Source organism: Aulonocara stuartgranti (assembly GCF_965226115.1).
Source record: "Aulonocara stuartgranti genome assembly, chromosome: 23".
NCBI classification, from domain to species: Eukaryota; Metazoa; Chordata; class Actinopteri; order Cichliformes; family Cichlidae; genus Aulonocara; species Aulonocara stuartgranti.
The window spans coordinates 22,250,469-22,266,119 of NC_138958.1; the positions used below are offsets into that span (position 1 = coordinate 22,250,469).

At 38.5% G+C, this 15,651-nt stretch overlaps 1 protein-coding gene across 4 annotated transcripts in view; it reads right to left on the minus strand.

Annotated features, from left to right (window-relative positions):
- Positions 1–453: 453 nt before the first annotated feature.
- The window catches only part of crfa4 (cytokine receptor family, class I receptor 4), a 61,774-nt gene continuing 46,576 nt past the window's right edge, over positions 454–15,651 (minus strand). For all 4 annotated transcript variants that reach the window (XM_082525655.1, XM_082525653.1, XM_082525654.1 and 1 more), the window contains exons 4-9: positions 11,803–11,972; positions 8,557–8,735; positions 7,748–7,901; positions 5,981–6,068; positions 4,589–4,658; positions 454–4,153 (exon numbers count right to left, since the gene is read on the minus strand). In XM_082525655.1, the coding sequence (XP_082381781.1) occupies positions 3,476–4,153; positions 4,589–4,658; positions 5,981–6,068; positions 7,748–7,901; positions 8,557–8,735; positions 11,803–11,972 (1,339 nt within the window). In that variant the 3' untranslated portion in view covers positions 454–3,475. The remainder of the gene's footprint in view (positions 4,154–4,588; positions 4,659–5,980; positions 6,069–7,747; positions 7,902–8,556; positions 8,736–11,802; positions 11,973–15,651) is intronic.

Sequence of the window (15,651 nt, forward strand, 5' to 3'; positions counted from 1 at the left end):
CACAAAAACCACTGTTTTTCTCTTAATTTCACATTATTTATTTTCTACTTTTTTCATTTTTAGCTTCTTTTGGTGTTTGGTTCCTTTAGGCCTGTTACAAAATAAAACTTACGATAAGCCCAGTTCCGCCTAAAGTAAGCCTAGCTCTTTATTCTAGGCATTTATAAATGATATATTGACAGTTCATTAATATTTAGTAACCATTTATCTATCTTCAATAAGTTGTTGATCATCACAAGGACAAGAAGATATAACTCGCATAGGAGGCAGGACAGAACCAAATCCAGTTATGCTGACAGGTAACTGCAATTTGGACACATTAGTGAGAAACATGAGAGGAAATAAACAAGAAGGATTATTCTTGGAGCAATCACGAATCACTCCGTTTTATCAACCATCTCAAACAGTTTTGATTTAAAGGTGTGTGCATTAAGAATGATGAAGCCCACACACTTTTAGAAGCTTTTAAACTCTTTATTTTATTGAAGAGTAATCGAAAGTGCTTTTGTCTAGACACAATAAAAGGTGAAACTGTAACTAACACTGAGTAGGTTTTGTACATGCTCCACACAGCACACATGTGCAGACACTGTAGGTGTTCACCCATCAGCCATTTATGCTCATATTAAAAGATTTCCAGGAGTGTAGGAGTGGCACGTTGGCTGCTTGAGAGTTCAACACGACAGAGGAATAGCAAACAAATAGTACTCTGTGAGAAAAGGCACGTACAGGCACAAGAAGAGGTAACAGCACGACGTCTAACTGCAACATCCACAAGAAAAAAACCCCACGGTGACGGCACACTTCTCAGTGTCAGAGCTAACAGGGCAGCGGTGTGTCATGGTCCCTGTGCCTCCCCGGCCAGCCCAGTGTGGCCACAAGTGCTTGTTGTTTTACTGTCTCTCTGCTCCCCTTGCCTTGCTCTCTCTCTCTCTCCTACCTGTCTGCCTGGGCGGAGCTCGGATTGGGCTCACGCCCTTGGCCCACGCACCTGCAGCTGATCTCCGGTGATCTCCTGGCACTGCACTGTCAAGATATCATCATCATGTTGGAAAAATACTTTTTAATGGAATTAACCAGCAAACACATGTAAAACTCTCTGGTAACCATGGCAACAGGATAGGAACTCATTGCTTTCCACTGCTAAAGTATGATTTTGTGGTCATTTCATGTATTTCTGTGTCCTGAAACAGCTAGTGGGACAACAATGGCAGCCATTTCGACAATAACAAGGTAGAAATTATTAGTAAGCTACAGAACCCACCTCAACACAGTGGTTACAGCATTTCTCTGAGGCTTAAGGAATCAAAAATCACCTAGTGTATCCAGCTGGTAAAATGCTACTGGCTTTTCTTTGGTGGCATGTTTGGCACTCTGATGCTGGAAACGTTTTAAGACATTCTAAAACAGCCAAATGATTTCATGATATTGTTGGGCTTGAATGTCAGGATGCTGACTGGTCAAATCCTTCTCAGGGTGTCTAGGATATAAATTGTGGAAGAGTTAGGACATTCAGAATTAAGACTGATACATCAAGAGGCCTTATGTCTTAGACACACTACAGGTATTGTTCATCCCATTGGTCTGAAGAATAGGGCTAGAACAGCTTTCTAATTTTAGCTGTCATTACAATCTGGAAATAGAGTAAGATCACCTGGCACCAAAGATCAGCCAGCAGCAGATGGACAGATTGGATTTGCTCTTTAAAAATATCCTTCTTTTTCAACCAACTCTTTGTATTTAACCCCTGACGAGTCCTCAGACTCTTTGAATTCTTTGACCTAAATACAAAATGTAATACTGCAATTTAAATGCATGCACTGGTTCTCTTTGATTTCCAAAATATGTCACTTCGATCCAAGAAAATAAAGAACACACTACCTGAGGGTGGTCTTTCATCATTTCAAAAAATATATATAACACTTTTTGTAATAGTGTTATTTTTTAATCCTGACTAAAACCATCTGTTATGAAAATATATACTATTGTGTAATAGACCAGAGGGGGAGGGCTTTACCTTATTAAATATTCTCTGGAAACTAAAGAGATGTGGCCAGAGGTAGAAGTTTGTTAATCCTGTGAGGTCTCAGTGATTATACTGATGCTTAGCGATTACAAAGTCATTTTGTTATTATCCCAATTCCCAAACGTTACAGCAATCAGAATGCCTTTTGCTTCTCTCCAAAATATAGGGTCCTGACTGAGACCTCATAAAGTTAAACATACTGAGTACAATGAAAATAAATTCACAGTTTCTGTCTTCCTGAGGGAGTGGAGTTACTTTTCCTTGATTCCTTATATTTCTGGAATAAATCTCTAAATAAATCTTTTGGGACTCTGGACTGAAAATGTAACAGGTTCCTCCTCTGAAGAGAAACAGGTGTTCTCATCTGCCAAGTCCGGCTTCTTGGCAGCAGCCAGCTTCATGTCATACCAGGAGTGTGAGTTTAATTTCGGAGCCAAGCCTTTCCGTCACCCACACACACACACACACACACACACACACACACACACACACACACACACACACACACACACACACACACATATATATATATAATTTTTTTTTTTTTTTTTATTCCTCCCCAGTCTGGGACACCCACTGAAATGTGCCAGACTCACATTCTGAAAGTGATGCAAATATTCCCCTACAAGGCCGGCACATGTAAGTACTACACAATGGAATAAGTTGATATCCTGGACATGAAGATTGCCATATTTACAGCTTTGTAACATATATGTGTAATATGCACCAGATGTTGCTTTAATGACACTGAAAGAGAAAACAGTGGGATGAAAGTTAAACAATCCCCGTAAATCAAACACCCTTCAACATCAGATTGCACTTTTTCCTGAGAAGACATACAACCCTGAATGAGAAGCTTTGGGGAAAAGCAGCGAGTGGTAAAGTGACATTTATATTATTTTATTTACAGTTACGCTTCCTCAAGTTTGATGAACTCCATTACCCATAAATAGAGCTCAGTGTTAATCTCATCAGGAAATCCAGCTTTTGTGGATGACGTGCTTGCTTGTATTAATTTAGTCTTGATTTTTTTCCTCTTAACTATTGATTTCTTTGATTTTAGCTCTAGCATAGTGCATGTGAAGCTTAAAATTTAGCCAAGTGTCTTTGAAATGATCAGTTTCAATACTGTGAGGGCCCAAATGTTGGTCATCGAAACATAATGTTCTTTATTGCATCAGTATTGTTGGTCCATAGTCTTTTAAATGGTTTCCAATACTAGATCAGGATGTTAGCAAGCTAAAAAAAAAGGCTCTTTGAGCTTGCAGATTTACTTCCTGTTGTTAAGTCAACCAGGTGCTCTTCTTCTTTGAAGCTTGAATGGTGTGGAACAGAACAGTATCACTTTCCAGTCAAACCAGCAGGTTACAGGAGATTTTACTTTGCATATTTTAAAAGTCTCTGCGTTAGACGCATTTTCTCAAAGTTTATAGATCTCCTTCCTGTGACTCAGCCACTGTTGTCAACAGCAACAGGCAGCAGAGGGACAGCCGCCTCACTCTTCTCAGAGTTGCCACCATCATTCTTCCTAGTTTGGTGGTTGGTTGTCTTCTTTTTCTCCTCCTTCTCTGCAGTATCTAAATTAGCCCTTGGGAGAGGTGGGAACTCCCTGCAGTATGGCGGCGGCAAGCATGGCACTAGATGTACCTCACCACTTTCATTTAAGAGCTGGACACAGGTGTAGAAGTCCTGCGGTGAGGGGCTGGTGCTGAAAGTGAGGTCTGGAGTGGGGATGGTGTTGGAAAGGCTGGGATGTTCCATTATGCTGTAGTCCGTCCGGGGCAGTGATACGATCTCTGGCATCGGCCACGGGGAAGGAATACTCAGAGGTGGGGTGAAGGCTTTATTGGGTAAAGAGCAGTAAGGTGGCACATTCTGCATGTACGAGTTTGGGTTTAGAGCTGTGAGCTGATGCCGGGTGGACACTTCTAAGGGCGCCGGGTTGCAGGGAACTATTAAGGTGTCCCTCTCTGATTCCGAAGGGTTGTGTGCGTCGCTGCTGTGCTTCGGTGTGGTGAGATAGATGTCATCAGTGCTGACGTGGTCCCAGACTTCCTCAGAGTAGCTTGGAGGCCTGTATCTGTGGAAGTTACTGAAGTGGCGGTTGATTTCGTCCAAGTTCCCCTTCTGAGGATGGAGGTGGGGATGGGAGGAATAAATAAATAAAGAAAAAAATAATGAACCAATGAGAAATTAAGATGTAGAATAAAATGGGAAAAGAAGAAGAATGATAAAGGAAATAATAGTAAGGCAAATTAAGAAATTAAGAGGAAGAGGATCAGGAAAGCAAAAGCATGAGAAATGAAAATTAAGATGAGGAAAAATAGAATCAAAATGTAAATGGGAAATGAGGAAAGTGATAGAAAAAAGAAAAAGAACATGAGGGCAATTTTCAGTGAAAACAGCAAAAGAAGGAGAAACATGAGGATACAATAAGAAAAAGAGGGGGAGGGGAGATAAAAGCAACAAATGGAAAGAAGGCAATAAAGGAGCAGAAGTACAAGGTCAGGACAAATGGCTAAAACACGACCCTGAAAGGAGGGATGCATGCACGCATTTTACCTTCAGGAGCAATGGGTCAATCCCGATGATCCGTGGCTTTGGAATGGGTGGCAGGAAGTACTCTTTTATTCTGAAGGTGAATGTAGACAGAGAGGAGGTTTGAACATGTCAGTACGCAAACAAAAACAACACATTCATCCTCCCACGCTGTAACAGTGTGACCCTGAGAAGAGACAAAACCTATCGCCGTTCGCTCATTTTGTCCACACTGAGGAGTGAAGCTAATCTTTATTTTTCACAGTGTGTTTCTGTGGAGCCTCTGAAAAGTTCCCATGGAAAATATTATTCTGAACCACTTTCTGCTTTAAATAGGAACTGTTGGTGTGTATTATGGGGCAATGCAGATATGATAAATTATAGGGAAGAGAAGCTCAAACACATGCCAAAATAGCCAAAATATCCTGATCACCTCCTGGTGGCTGTATGTGAAAAGGATTATTCAAAAAAGACTGATCAACAAGCTGGTTTGAAGGGGTTGCCAAGAGAAAACAACTTCTCTCTAAAAAGAACATTGCAACACAGCTTAAGTTTGCAGTGATGCATCTGAACAAACCAGAAGACATCCTTTGGGCAGAAGAGACCAAAGTAAAGATGTCTGATCATAATGCACAAACAAACACAGTGTATCAGCACAAACAATTCATACCAGCTTACAGCATGGTGGTGGAGGGATCATGAGTTAGGCTTGTTTTGCAGCCACAAGTCAATGAGTTGACCATGAGGTGCTCTGTATATCCAAGTATTCTAGAGTCAAATTTGAGACCATCTGTCCAACAACTAAAGCTCGGCCCAAACTGTGTCATTAAACAGGACAATGATCCCAAGCACAGTAGAGAATCTACAGCAGACTGACTGTGGCTCAGTCAAAGTCCAGACTTTAACCTGATTGAAATGCTCTGGTGGGACTAGATTATTTTTAATATGTAGTGATATGTAAAACCTTGAAAAAGGGTGTACTTGCCTTTAATTGACACACATAAAATAGGCAGCTTCACGGCAGCACTAAGCTAGCACACACACATTGAACGAAGTCAGTGTTCCAGCCATAAAATGTATTTAATCTTTTTAAAAAATGTAGCGTTATCTCTGAGCCTGCTCTTCCTGTGCGTCAGAATTGGATAGTTTAACAATTTAAGTTTAACAATTTCTCTGCAGCTGAACATTCTTTACAAATTTGAAGGTCTTCCTAAAAATGAATCAGTTCAGATGTAAAGAAAATTCTTATTGACAGCTACAAAAACAAGAAGCAGGGCAGCAGTTAGCGTCTTACTTCTACACCTGCAATATTAAACCCAAAAATCTAAATCAAATGATGTGTGTGTGTTTGTGTGTCCGGGCGCATGTGTATATGTGGCAAGACAAAGATAGAAACAGATGTGTATTTTTTCTCACCTCTTGCTTTGTAGAACAATACTGAAGGTGATAACAAGCAGAGCCACAACGCCAACTCCAGTCACCAGAATCAGCACCAGCAATTTACCTGCACAGGTAAAACACACCTTGAGTCACCGTCCCTCTCCTCCTCCCCTGCAGCTTTACTCCTTCAGTGACACATTTAATTGGGAAAAGGGATGTTTTTTTAACAGAGGAAATCTTTTGTGATGTTGTGGGTGGGCCTAAGGGGCTTGGACCCACCAATTTAACAAAGAGCCCATCAGGACTGCCTGTGAGAGAGATTTTCCTCGATTTCATGTTAAATGATTATAACAAATACAATTAAAAATAAAAAATGAAAAAAGACTGTCGTTTTCCAATCTTTGAAGATAACATTCATTAATTTATCATTCACACCAATCAGAACAGGCCATTTCACACGAGCTGATGCATGTTAAGCAAGCAGGAGTCATTCAGCAAAGAAACTTTCTTTAATTTTTTTTCTTTTGCATTGCATACTGCTGTGGATGCATATCTTGTGACATGGCATGATGCTTATTGAAGCAGCATGGCTCTCTCCTGCTGTTTAAAAGATATTTACACTACCCTTAGGGGAAAAAACTAATTTTCCCTGAGATTGTTAATAAATGGGTCACATGTATTTTACACAGTAGCTTTTTTTCACAGTAGAACTACACAGAGCTGAACATTTCTGCATATCGTTCTCTTTGAAAGCAGAGGCAGTTTCTATTGAGAGAAGTTAATGAATTTAAATACAATGAGCCTCTCGACTGATGAGAGTCAATGTAGCTTATCAAACAGTCTCTTTCTTCAGCTCTCTTTTACTGTGATCTAGCCTATATGATGGAAATAATTCAAATAAGACAGGATTTATTTAATTTCAGTTGGATTTCAGTGTCTAGCCATCCATCCATCCATCCATCATCTATGGAGTAGTAGCAGATCTAATCTGAATCCCTCCCAAATGACTGAAGTTCTCACCCGATCACTGAGGGAGAGCCTCTTTCAGTCACTGCCCACAGCTTGTGAACTGGCTTATATTAGTATTTCTAATGTACAGCAAAAATAACAGTGATTGATTGGGTACTGCTTCCTTGATTGATACAGGCACATGTACCTGCTTGTAATAAATAGAAGTGGTAGCATTAAAAACATTAACTTCTGTAATGTGAATCCTCAGCTCAAATAGATCTGATCCATTCTGTCCAAATTCAGAATCCTGGCACTGCACTGAAAGAAATGCTGTTTCTATGTCTGAAAAACTGTCTTTTTTTGTTTGTTTTTTTAAATTTGTTTTTTTTAAAACAACATTGCATGTAAAAGAAATATGCTTAATGTGCTTAAAAAGCTTAGCATGTGTCTGCAGGATTAATGTCTAGTGTCAAGCTGTAGATGTTTGAATCCTTCCTCCTGTGCCACAGCACTACTGAGCCTGTGTTGAGAGCTTTTAACTGGATGGTGTTTTTTTTAAGTTATTGATGTCTTGTCATTGCCTGTACTAAATGCAATGTGATTTTATGCCTGCATTATAAAGCTTTAGTTAGGATCTACAATAAAAATAGGTGCTTAACTTTTTTGTACTTGCCTTAAAATTTGTTCAAAGTGAATCTCACGAGAAACCGACAAAATATAATTTAAAAATGCAGAAACATACTGTGTTCACTGCAATTAAACCAACAATAAATGTAAAAATAAGAAACACTTGAAAGTCAAAACCAGAAGCATGTAAATCAGCACCGTTACTCCGTCTGGCTGCTGATGTACCTGCAGACTGCCTCGGGGGGATGCTCATCACCAGCGTGGCGCTCCAGTCACTCCACAGCTTGGAGTGCTGCGCACGGCAACGAACTCGGACCACGTAGTCGTCCACCGGGAGTCCAAGCAGCTCCACCTGAGGCTCACGCAGAGGATACTTCACCTGCATACAGACAACATGTTCTGTGACATGCAGACCATAATGAACTACTTTATACGTAAAACTCTGTCTAAAGAAGAGTAATGAACTCAGTGTAACGTGTATAACATTTTCTGCCACATTGTTTTACACAGGATTTTGTTGGCAAATTTTTTTTAAGTTCTTGGTTCGTTTGTTTTGTATCTTGAGATTCTATGTGCTCAATTTAGGGTCTCTCCTCTTTTTTCCTGACATTTTGTTGAAGTTTGCCATCCTCATCACATTTTTGTTTGAGCTTGTTTTTTCTAATGTCTATTAATTAAATTCTGTACAAGATTCAAAATATTATCTTTTATGTAGATGATGCACCCAACATTTTCCTCACACCCACAAGCTAGTTTCTCATTCACCTGAAACCAAAACTCGATTAAAACAAATGACTGTAATCTCACATTTGAATCAGTTGTCTGCGCTTAAATTATTTTTAAAAGTAAAATAAAATAAAGGCAAATATCACCAATTTAATTCAGAAACACACCTCAGTGATGTAAAGATTTCTTTTCTTTCCTAAATAAATATCCAGAACTGTAAATGTAAAGATCTTCCCCCAAGAACTTTTTTTCTTTTCTTCCATTTGTATAAAAACTCATCTGTAGTTCATTATTACTTCTCTCTTTACCTTCCAGTTGTCTGGCTCGGTAATACGTCTGTACTGCAGCTCATAGACCAGCGTGATCCAACCGTACTGCACATGGGCAGGCACCGGGTAGGTCCAGGAGATCAGCGCATTGTGGCCCATTTCATCACCACCGACGTCTGTCAGGTTGTAGGTCAGGTTGACTGGTGTTTCCGTCTGAACTGTGAACAAAAAAAGGATCCAGAACATGGTAAATACTAGTGTATCAGAATTGTCAAAATTCTGGGTTCTCTTTTCTCTTAGACTTGGGTAGGAACTATTAGTACCCTACTTATCACTGGTGGTGGACTTCAGAAGGGGTCAGCACAGAGACTACAAGCCCATCATCATCAATGGAGCTCCAGCGGAGAGGGTGCAGTCCTTCAAGTATCTTGGTGTCCACATCTCCTCAGACCTGACAAGGGCTGCCCACATTCAGGTCCAGACCAAAAAGGCTAGGCAGCGCCTGTATCACCTACGACAACTGAGGAAGTTCAGGGTCTCTCCAAAGATCCTCAGGATTTTCTATACAGGCGCTGTGGAGAGCATCCTCACACAGAACATGACATCGTGGTTCGGGAACAGCTGTGTGAAGGACCAAAAAGCTCTCCAGAGAGTGATCCGTACAGCAGAACGCTGCTGCAGGATTGCTCTCCCCCCGCTTCAGGACACCTACACCAGGAGATGCCAGACTAGAGCAGCGCAGATACTGAAGGACCCGTCCCATCCAGGCAACAAACAGTTCCAACTTCTGCAATCTGGTAGAAGGTTCCGCATCTTCCGGGCAAGGACAGAGAGACTCAAGAGGAGCTTCTATCCCCAAGCCATCCGTGCCCTAAACACACACACCCGCCCTCTTACATCATCTATAATTGACTGAGGCAGGACTCTCCTCCAAACACTCTAAACCAAGGCACAATGTACATTTCAATTCCTTTAATTTTAAATTGTCTATCCTGTAAAATAGTCAGATGTCTATTCATATTAATGTACAGAATTCACCTGCTTGCTGCTACTACTGCACATTCACCCAATGTATATACTACATATATATATAATGTTCTTCCTCTACACCCCCTCCCCCCCCCCCCCTCCCAATTTCTTTGCACATGTCGAGGAGCGTGTCAGGCTACATTTCACTGTGTGTTATACTTGTATAACTATGCATGTGACAAATAAAGAACCTTGAACTTGAACTTGAAGCATATTGGGAGGCTTTGAGAGTACTATACAGGGATATAATATAAACACTACACTCTCTATATTTTAACATTAAAAAATGTCAAACTCATTATGTAGTGAGTCTGAAAATGTATTGGAGTGTTCTCATTAAAACTCTAATTGAAATTCGACATCAAAGGGTATTTGTCAGAGGGAAATTCACCCTCTGACTGATTCATCTAAGGTGTGTTTGCTTCTTCTTAGGTTATTAAGCCTTAAAACATATTCTGGCAGAAAGCAACAGGCTCTGAAAATAAGTCAAGAGAGCAGTGCTGGGAGAAAACCATTAATCTTGTGAATTCATAAGTGAAAACATTTATTTTGCCACTCAATCTGCTCTCAATGCTGCTGTTTCTTTCCAAACTGACAGCTGCTCATTAAAGATGTTAAATGTTAAACTAGATCCATTTAAATAGAGCTGAAGAAGCGCATTCAGGTATGGCACTGTGCCATAATGAAGGAGACGAGGAAATCACTTTAGCTTTGGACCAAAGCAAAGTAAAATTTGTTTTCCCAAATTGAATAGGCTCTGTAATAGACTGAACAGCTTTCTAATCTGCTTGATTTGTTGCCATTCCAGCTAAAAATGGAGTTAAGAGCCAAGCCAATTGGTAATGTATTTTCTGATTCAGGAATTTAAATGTATGTAAGTTGTGAGGAGACAGCAGACAGTGTGTTCTGCAAAAGTACAAATGGAAAGTGCCAAAAGAGCCAAATGTTGACAACACAGCATTCTGACCTGTCATCCAAACATGGTCCCTCTAGGTTACAAAAAAAGCATAGCCAAAACACTTACACACAAACCAATGTGTGACATCACTGTGGCTGTGTCCATCTGTTATATACAGTTTATGTGTAAAAGGTATTCCCTCAGCAGACGGTACTTGTTACACTTAAAGACAATTTTAAATCAAAACTCTAAACACGACCTGTCCAGATGAGGTTATGTGTTGAGGGTAAGTACCATGGTGATTCAGCCAGATAGCCACAACGCTTCCTTTAATCTCCCTTCATAGTGCACACCTCACATCCCCCTATTATCCTCTATTTAGGTTCAGGATTAATCCAATCCAGATGAAGTAGGTGGGTAATTATTCACGCCATCACAGTGACTATTACAGTTGTTATTAACTCCTAGTTCTCGGCAAACTGGCAGCTCTGTCAACTGTCAAGTTCTCTTTGTCTTTTTATGAACTTGAAGATGAGCCTAAAGATCCTCCTCTGTCCTTGAGTGTTAATTTTTTTTAATGAATGGTGTGATGTAATGATAAAGAGGTCAAATTTACAGCTGTACTTAGTTAGGGCTAATTTTGAGCAAGGACAAAACCTGTTATTTACATAGTGAATAAAGGTCATATTGAGCTGCTTGTACTAATAACACATTTGGTGGCTTTTTACCAGATACACATAAAATTACAGCTCAATTATGATGACAGTGAGGAAAAGTTAAAAACCTACTGATTTCCAGTCCAAAGTCCTTTGGCTCTTCGTGTACAAATGTTTTTCTGTTTCTGATTTATATCGAGTTTGAGATTAGAACAAGTTCTCCTTCCCGTGAACTTGCTGTGAATTATCTTATTTATGCAATCTTTTAAGTTTTCCAGGAGGTAAAATGAATTAAAGCCTGCAGACAATAAAGTCATCTCACTTTTGCCCTTTATTTCGCTGCTGCTTTGACCACAGGTGGCGCAGCTGGCTGTCTGAGCATGAAGATTTCTTTTTTAAAAAATGGGTTTATCAATACTCAGACATGAATTTTGAAGCCTTGAAACTCGCTCTGTTTTCGTCTGTTTTCTTGTATCACTTTGTTCTCAATGTTAGTCAGTAAATAAGAGGTCGCAAGGAGAAATCTGCACCAAAATCCATTTCCAATGGAATCAAATTCCATTTAACAGAACAGTTTTGTTGTTGGCTGAATAACAAACGAACCAAATCAAAACAAAAAGAAGCAAAAAAACTGAACTTCTGTGTAATGGAGTCATATAATTAGTTTGAATCAGCATTTTTAACCGAGATCCGACCCCTTACCTATTTCCGCCACGTCCAGGCAGTGCTGCTTGGAGGTGTAGTTTCTGTGGGTGGTTATGGCGGTCACGGTCAAACAGTACACCATCCATATAGATGTGTGGCTGCTGTCAAAGTGGCAGCTGTTGGGGCCGCCAGTCACATAGTCTGGACATTCCAGTTTGGCTTCCTTCCTTCACAAAATCAAAGAAAAAACACATTTAGATAAACACTAACAAACAAAAGGGAAATCAGTAAATTAACACTGGACATCTTTTTAAACAATACTTGGGCTTTCTTTTCTTTTTGGCTTTTTTAACAGTCTAATTGTGTGGATGCCTTAATAGGCATCCACACTATTGAGTTCCTGTTTCTCTTTATTCTTTATTATTCCGGGTGTTTCCGTACACTTTTCGCCGTGGATCTACTTCCACAATTTTTGTGCTATTTTCACCGTTCAAACTCTAAACTGTTCTGCTCTTTCTGCTTATGCCGGCTATGACTTTTGGTGTTTATTACTATTATACTTTTTAAAATATTACACTTTTTTCCTTTAATTTGTCCCATTGAAATGAATGGGAAACTTCCACAATTCTGCTAAAACTTTCTTGTCTTTGAAACTTAACTACTGCCTCATACTTTCACCTAGAAACTCCATTCAAACTTTAAAACGTTCTCAAATGATTGGGCTATTCCTGTATGATTCAGCTTTTTCAGATCTTCTACTGTTTTCATCTTATCTCTCTTTAAGTCTTCAGTTGCAAAATTGTGATTTTTCAGAAAATACATGCGTTGCTATGGTTGCTATGCAATTAACTCAGAGGGGACAGTGAAACTGTTTGAATTTTCTCTTCATGTCCAAACAACTTCTTGCTACTCGCTCAATTTCCACTCAAGCCCCACAGATTATACACCAAAACGTAGGTATTTTTGCTGGCTTTCAGAAACTGTCCCTATCATTGTTGTGGGACTCATAGTTATTTTGCAAATCTCCTCAGAGTAACACAAAGTCAGAAAACTCTCCATATAAACTCAATGGAGAGTTTGTTCAAAATCACCGCTGGATTTCTCTAATGAGAGGCATTTTCAAATTGTCATATCTCCTTAACGAAGCGAAGTTAAGACATGAGGCTTGTCCCGGTATATCTTCAGACACTCCTGATGCTCACAATTCAAGAATTATTTTCTCACCTATTACCGTTCTGAGATGAGTTAGACTTGTTTGAGGGTAGGAAATTTGTCTCTCGCTCAGATTTCATCAGATTTCAAATTCTGGAAATGAGTCACTTTTTTCTCTCATCATATCTTTTTGATGGATTTCCACAGAGCCCTGAAAATTTCCATGACTGTTCACCAAAGCCTGCTGTTTCTTACGGTGAAAGAATGATTTTGATGCTCCATATAGATTTAGAGTTACCAAAGGTTGTTTGAGAGCAAGTCAAGGCAGTTTTTGCTTCGCCTCTACTCAGTTACAGTGTATTACAAGTCATATATCTTTAATAATTTATATTTTATCTCTGAATTATGAAGACCTGAAGATTCCCCCATCTCTTCTGAACAAAACAATGTCTGAATGACCGTTCTAGCCTCTACGGTTAGGAAATTATGGCCATTTGTTCGAGGGGAATCCTGAATGTCAGAAATACACTGAAGAAAACTCACACCTCTCTCTGTGTCTGCGTGTGTAAGGGCTGACTACAGCAGGTGCAGCTAATTTAACTGACCTACATATACCAAGCCCAGACTCTCAACAGCTCCTGTTCCCTTTACTGTCTGTGTATGTGTGTCTGTGTATCAATATTTCTCCTATGTTTAGGTATTACTCCTCAATCATAGTATTTCTGCTAAAGCAAAGTACTTCTACTACATCTTAGTACTTCTGCTAAATCATAGTATTTTTTGAAAAATCATAGTATATTTGCCAAATCATGGTATTTGTGCAAAATCATGGTTTTGGGGCCAAATCATAATATTTCTGTTATGTTATAGTATATGTGCTGAATATATTATATGTGCCAAATCACAGTATTTATACCAAATTATAGTATTTATGCCAAATTACAGTATTTCTGCTAAAAAGCAGAAATAGTCCTTTTTAGCAGGAATTTCTGCCAAAAGATAGTATTTATGTTAAAACATAGTATTTCTGCTAAATCAGAGTATTCCTGCCAAATCATAGTATTTGTACTGAAACATAGTACTTCTGCCCAATCACATTATTTGTACTAAATGATAGTATTTGTGCCAAATCATAGTATTTGTGCCAAAGCATCGTATTTGTATGGAGTCATAGTATTTCTTCTAAATCATAGTATTTCAATCAAATCTCAGTAGTTGTTGTTAAAACGCAGTATTATTGCAAAATCATAGTATTTGTACCCATTCATAGTATTTCTGCTAAATCATAGCATTTGTGCCAAATCATGGTATTTGTGCAATAACATAGTATGTCTGCAAAACCATAGTTTATCCCTTATGTTATAGTATTACTACTAAGGCATAGTATTTCTGCCAAATCATAGTATTTGTACTAAATCATAGTACTTGTGCCAAATCATAGTATTTGTTGCACATCATAGTATTGGAACCAAAACATAGTATTTGTCCCAAAGCATCGTATTTGTATGGAGTAATAGTATTTCTTCAAAATCATAGTATTTCAATCAAATCTCAGTAGTTGTGTTAAAATGCAGTATTATTGCCAAATCATAGTATTTGTACCCAATCATAGTATTTTTGCCATGTCATTGTATTTGTGCCGAATCATGGTATTTTTGCCAAATCGTGGTATTTGTGCCCAATTAATAATTCTGTTATGTTATAGTATTACTACTAACTCGTAGAATATCTGTTATGTTATAGTGTATCTGCGGAATATAGTATGCGTGCCAAATCGTAGTATTTATACCAAATCACAGTATTTGTGCTAAAACATAGTATTTCTGCCATATTGTGGTATTTGTGCAAGAATATTGAACTGTTATGTTATAGTATTACTATTAAGTCATAGTATTTCTGCGTTGTTATAGTATTTGTGCTAAAACGTAGTATCTCTGCCAAGTCATAGAATTACTGCAATTTCATAGTTTTTTTAGGAAATCTGTTATGTTATAGTATTACTACTAAGTCATAGTATTTCTGCCAAATCATAGTATTTGTGCCAAAGCATCGTATTTGTATGGAGTCATAGTATTTCAATCAAATCTCAGTAGTTGTTGTGAAAACGCAGTATTATTGCCAAATCATAGTATTTGTACCCAATCTTAGTATTTCTGCTAAATCATAGCATTTGTTCCAAATCATGGTATTTGTGCAAAAACATAGTATGTCTGCAAAACCATAGTATATCTCTTATGTTATAGTATTACTACTAAGGCATAGTATTTCTGCCAAATCATAGTATTTGTACTAAATCATAGTACTTGTGCCAAATCATAGTATTTGTTGCACATCATAGTATTGGAACCAAAACATAGTATTTGTCCCAAAGCATCGTATTTGTATGGAGTAATAGTATTTCTTCAAAATCATAGTATTTCAATCAAATCTCAGTACTTGTGTTAAAATGCAGTATTATTGCCAAATCATAGTATTTGTACCCAATCATAGTATTTTTGCCAAATTGTGGTATTTGTGCCCAATTAATAATTCTGTTATGTTATAGTATTACTACTAAGTCGTAGAATATCTGTTATGTTATAGTGTATCTGCGGAATATAGTATGTGTGCCAAATCGTAGTATTTATACCAAATCACAGTATTTATGCTAAAACATAGTATTTCTGCCATATTGTGGTATTTGTGCTAGAACATTGAACTGTTATGTTATAGTATTACTACTAAGTCATAGTATTTCTGCCAAATCATAGTATT